Raw genomic sequence first — 5,537 nt, forward strand, 5'->3', positions numbered from 1 at the left:
AAGCCCCATGTTAGAGGGAAACAACCTGAGACAGTAATGAAATATATTTAAATGTAAATTTATTTTTTCCCCAGCACATAAAGGAAGCCTGCAGTCCTGTTCTCCTCAGCGACTTCAGTCTCCCATCAGCCACAACTCTCATGAGAATAAGCCACCCTATAAAAGCACAAGTTGGAGAAAGCCTGTCCCCACACGGTCGGATGAAAAGGTACAATAGACTCTTCTCTGTCAAGTATTTCTCATCAAAATACTGATTATTGAGCAATGCCTAAAATAAAACTGTGATGATTGGCGTCAATTGTTTTTTCTGCCTTCACTGTATTTGGTTTATTCTCAATACAATCTGCTCTGTTACCAGATTCTTTCATTTGTGTACTACTGTGTTCTCAAAGTATTTTTTTCATTAATCCAAAAAAATAGAGATATTTAATCATCTGTTTTATATTTACTGATTATTCAGTAATCTTTTGGGGATGAACTAGGATTTACATATTTGCAATTCTTTTTCTAACAAATGAAGGACATACTGCATACTCTTTTCATTTGAACAACCCAATAACCATTAATTGAACACTGATTATGTGCCAGACAATGAGCTAGAGTTATGGCCCTTGTTCCAAAGGAGATTTCAGGAGGGGAGAGATGCAAACAGATAATAGATGTGTTCTTGTCATCTCTTTCTTGGTGTCTTTCTAAAACACACTCAATCCCTACTATGCATTCTTCTTAAATAATTTTGCACCCATATGGGGCATAAAGCTTTCTTTCTACCTGTTTGCTTTTGTCTCCACTCCATCACCTTGTAACACTACCTATTAAAGTCCTTCACCATAAAGCATTGAAGGATGTGCTTATTCTAACTTTTGCTTAACATGCTTTAAGTTGACTCTTTGTACTTAAATAGAAGCTTTATATTACTACTATAAATAAAAAACAGTATCATATACCATAGACAGAAAATAACTTTAATAATTGCAGTGCAAATACAATGAGGCTATTAAATTTGCATCAGGATCTTGTTGCCTATAAAGGCTCTCAGCATAAGGATTGCTCTTCTTCTGTTAAAGGGGGAGATTAGAAATGTCTGCGAGATCTGAGGACATACCAGTACCAAAATGAAGCATTCTTCTGGAATTATGCAGAGGGACAGAAGGCAAATTAAAAGGGAGATGATGGTCCCCCAGGTGATTTTGAGTTATTCAATGCTATATTGGCCAAAGCAAACCCACTGCCATCAAGTCTACCCTGACTCATTGTAACTCATTATGACAGAGTAGAACTACACCATAGGGTTTCCAAGGCTGTAAATCTGTAGGGAAGCTGACTGTATCATCTCTCTCCCATGGAGCAGCTGGTAGGTTTAACCAACCTTTTGATTAGCAACTGAATGCTCAACCAGAGCACCACCTAAAAGCACCAGCTCTCCCTCATGCCCACATTTAGAGAAGCACAAGTCTATAAAATCTCGAAGAGTTTTCAAACTTGAACAAATAAGTAAAATCAAAGCATATGAAATGCACCATGATCAAGCCCCCACCGAGCTCCTGGGAAGGAATTGTTGGTCCACGGTACATCTCACTGACTGCCCTTCTTTGCCCTGTTATTATGGGGTGCGTGATCAAAAGGAACCCACTTAAAATAGTTTTAAATCAGTATAAATAAGGCAGAATAAATAAGGATAGAGAGCCAGACAAGCTGGAGTTCAAATGCTATATCCACCCCCTGTGACTTGAGGTAAGAATGCTCCCAGTCTGCACCTGTCTCTTGGTCCGTGCTCATGTGTGATGACCAGGGCAGCACAGGCTTCTCAAACAATGTGCCTTCCATCTTCACGAAGTTTGGAAGGTGCAGCTTCAGGAAGCATTGACAGCTTGGCGGCTTAGCATCCCTTCTGAGAGTGGTGGCAAAGGACCCTTCTTCAACTGATAGGGTGAGATTTCTGATTACTTCCAATGACAGGCAGACCCTGTGAAGTAAGCCAGTCAATTCATAATCCCCAACGTGTGTTTACATTTTTCTAACAAATCAGTCTTAGAAGAAATACAACCAGAATCTTCCTTAGATGTGAGGATGGCAAGGCTTGTTTACTTTGGACACATCCTCAGGAAAGACCAGTTGCTAGAAAAGGGCATCATTGTTGGAAAAGTAGATGCCAGTGAAATGAGAGAAACCCTCCATGAGATAGACTGTCTCGAAGCGTCAAACAATGAACTCAAACACAGCAATGATCGGAAGATGATGCAAGACCCGGCAGCATTTTGTTCTGTGTGTACCTTCACAGCAACTAACAGCAGCTACTGCTTCTGTAGCTGTCCATCTTCCCAAGCATCTTGCATCTTTGAGCTTTTCCAGGCTCGAGTCGATTTGACTCATAATGACCCCTCCTTGGGTTTCTGAGGTGCTATCACCATGGAAGTAGATTGCATAAATCAAATTTAATTTAATTGGTGAAATTAAAGTAAATGTTGAATGGATGGACGGATGGATGAATGGATGGATGGGTGGATGGATGGATCAATCCTTCTCATTGACCTCAAATATTCATTATTGCACCTGGACTGCAGGATGTCCAGCACCACGACTGGTACATTGGAGAATACAGTCGCCAGGCTGTAGAAGAGGCATTAATGAAGGAGAACAAGGTAAATCCCTCTCGGGGCCCACTGTATTTCTTTCTGTTGTCATTGTATGGTTGCTTTTCATCCCAAAGGTCACAGGACATCATAAGCAGTGTGGTTTGATGTGGTGATTTCACTGTCATCCTGTATTCCTCAATGCAGAGGTTATCATTAAAAAGAGAATTTCATATGTGTAGTTTCATATTTGAGGCATATTTGTGCCACTTATCACTGTGTTATTTTCTCAAGTTCCTAAATACCTTTAATTTTATAATTAACATCACCTCTGTTCACATTTCATTGGCCAAATAAGTCATATGGACAACCTAACTTCAAATGGGGTGGGGAAGTACAAAACCCAGCCTGATAGCATCAAGTCAACTCCGACTCATGACAACCCCATGGGTTACAGAATAAAACTGCTCCATAGAGTTTTCTTGGCTGTGATCTTTACAGAAGCAGATTACCAGGCCTTTCTTTTTCAGTTTTTAGGGTAGTAGTGGAGCACAAACTATTTGCACCACCCAGGAACCTATATCTTTTAGTATAGGTTTCTTTATTTATAAATTGAAGATCAAGTGTGGAGATCTAGGTATACGTGGAGGTGACCATCATTTGTCTTCCCTCTGTCCTCTTCCAGTTTCATCCTTTACATTCCACCTTCTGAAAGAAAGGAGCAGGGATTAGGAACACTGGAATAGTCAGTTATAAGTTATAAGACAAGTTATGCTGTGATAACAAACAAGTCCAACATTTGAGTCATTGCCAAAACAAAATTTTATTTCTTGCTTAGATCCATGTTCAAAGCAGGTTTGGAATAGGGGACCCAAGCTGATGGAGGCCTCATCTCAATGTGTGCTTCCACCAAGCACATACCAGCTCTTCACACAGCTTTTTGAAGTAACATCCATCACTTCTGCTCACATTTCACTGGGCAAATAAGTCATATGGACAACCTAACTTCCTATGGGGTGGGGAAGTACTATGTGGTGACCAAAAGGAGAAGAGAGCTGGAGCACTAATGACTAGGTCAAGTGTCTTAGCTTCTTAGTGCTTCTGTAACAGAACCCCCACAAGTGGTGGGATTAAAGAACAAAAATGTATTTTCTCACAGTTTAGGAGGACTAAATTCAGGGTACGGGTCTAGAAGGAAGTCATTCTCTATTTCATCTTCTGTTGTTGTTAGGTGCCATTGAGTCATTTCTGATTCCAAGTGACCCTATGCAAAGTAGAACGAAACTCTGCCTGGTCTTGTGCCAGCCTCATGATCCTTGCTATGCCTGACCCCATCATTGCAGCCACTTTGTCAATCCATCCCATTGAAGGTCTTCCCCTTCTTCATTGACCCTCCACTTTATCAAGCATGATATCCTTCTCCAGGAAATTGTTCCTTCTGACAACATGACCAAAGTAGGTGAGACAAAGTCTGGTCATTCTCAGTTTCAAGGAGCATTCTGGCTGCACTTCTTCCAGGACAGACTTGTTAGTCCTTTTAGCAGACCATGGTACTCTTAGCATTCTTGTCCAACACCACAACTCAAAAGCATCAATTCTTCTTCAGTCTTCCTTATTCATTGTCCAGTTCTCACATGCACAAGAGGTGACTGAAAATACTATGGCTTGTGTCAGGTGCACCTTACTCTTGAGGGAGACATCTTAGATCTTCAGCACTTGTAAAAGGTCTTTTGCAGCAGATTTGCCCAATGCAGTACATCATCTGATGTCCTGACTGCTGCTTCCATTGGTGTTGATTGTAGAGCCAAGTAATATGAAATCCTTCACAACTTCAATTTTTTCTCCATCCACTGTGAAGCTGTTTATTGGACCAATTGTGAGGATTTTTGTTTTCTTTATATTGAGATGTAATCCATACTGCAGACTGTAGTCTTTAACCTTCATCAGTAAGTACTTCAAGTTATCCTCACTTTCAGTAAGCAAAGTTGTGTCAGCTACATATTGCAGGTTGTTAATGAGTCTTCCTCCAATCCTGATGCCATGTTCTTCTTCATATAATCCATCTTCTTGGATTATTTGCTAAGCATATTAGTTAAATAAGTATAGTGAAAGGATACAACCTGGACATACTCCCTTTTTGATTCTGAACCATGCACTATCCCCTTGTTCTGTCCAAACGACAGCCTCCTGGTCTATGTACAGGTTCCTCATTAGTACAATTAAGTGTTCTGGAATTCCCATTCTTCTCAATGTTATCCATAATTTGTTACGATCCACAAAGTCAAATGCCTTTGCATAGTCAATAAAACATGAGTAAACACTCACTGTGCCACTGGTGTTTCAAACCCAGTGGGGTGCACATGATGTACAGGTATCAGCCCAGATTGCAGACTGAGACAGACTAGGGAGAAGTAGGCCATCCACTTCTCAAAGATTTGGCTAGGGAAAACGTTATGAATAGCAGAGAAACTCTGTCTGATACATTACTGCACAACTTTATGAATAGTCCAGAAACATTGTCCAATATAGAGAAGGAAGAGAAGTCACTTAGCTTAGAAATCTCTCAAAGTAGGACTGGGCAAGAGCTGCATTATCAGAGTAATATCAGCCTTACTCATATGGATAAGGTAAAGCTTTCGAGACCTTCATTTGCAGATGTGGCTCCACTCAAATCGAGGAGAACAGTGGCAAGCATGCATTAATAATTGGAACATGGAATGTATGAAGGATGAATCTAGGAAAATTGGAAGTTGTCAAAAATGAAGTGGAATGCATAAAGATTGATGTCCTAGGCAATAGTGAGCTGAAATGGACTGTTTTTGGCCATTTTGAATCAGACAACCATATGATCTACTATGCTGGGAATGACAGTTTAAAGAGGAATGGCATGGCATTCATCATCACAAAGGAAACAGCAAGTGTTTAATCATGAGTAAACACTCGACTCCACAGCACCTAACAACA

General features: G+C 40.4%; 1 protein-coding gene across 1 annotated transcript in view; it reads left to right on the forward strand.

Moving 5' to 3' along the window:
• CLNK (cytokine dependent hematopoietic cell linker) overlaps nt 1-5,537 on the forward strand; it is a 139,978-nt gene that overhangs the window by 111,639 nt on the left and 22,802 nt on the right. Inside the window, exons 2-3 of the mRNA XM_007948788.1 lie at nt 75-208; nt 2,565-2,642. Of these exons, the coding sequence (XP_007946979.1) occupies nt 75-208; nt 2,565-2,642 (212 nt within the window). The remainder of the gene's footprint in view (nt 1-74; nt 209-2,564; nt 2,643-5,537) is intronic.

The sequence above is a fragment of the Orycteropus afer genome, unplaced genomic scaffold (assembly GCF_000298275.1).
Source record: "Orycteropus afer afer isolate SDZICR_OR568_19922 unplaced genomic scaffold, OryAfe1.0 scaffold00224, whole genome shotgun sequence".
Taxonomy (NCBI): domain Eukaryota; kingdom Metazoa; phylum Chordata; class Mammalia; order Tubulidentata; family Orycteropodidae; genus Orycteropus; species Orycteropus afer.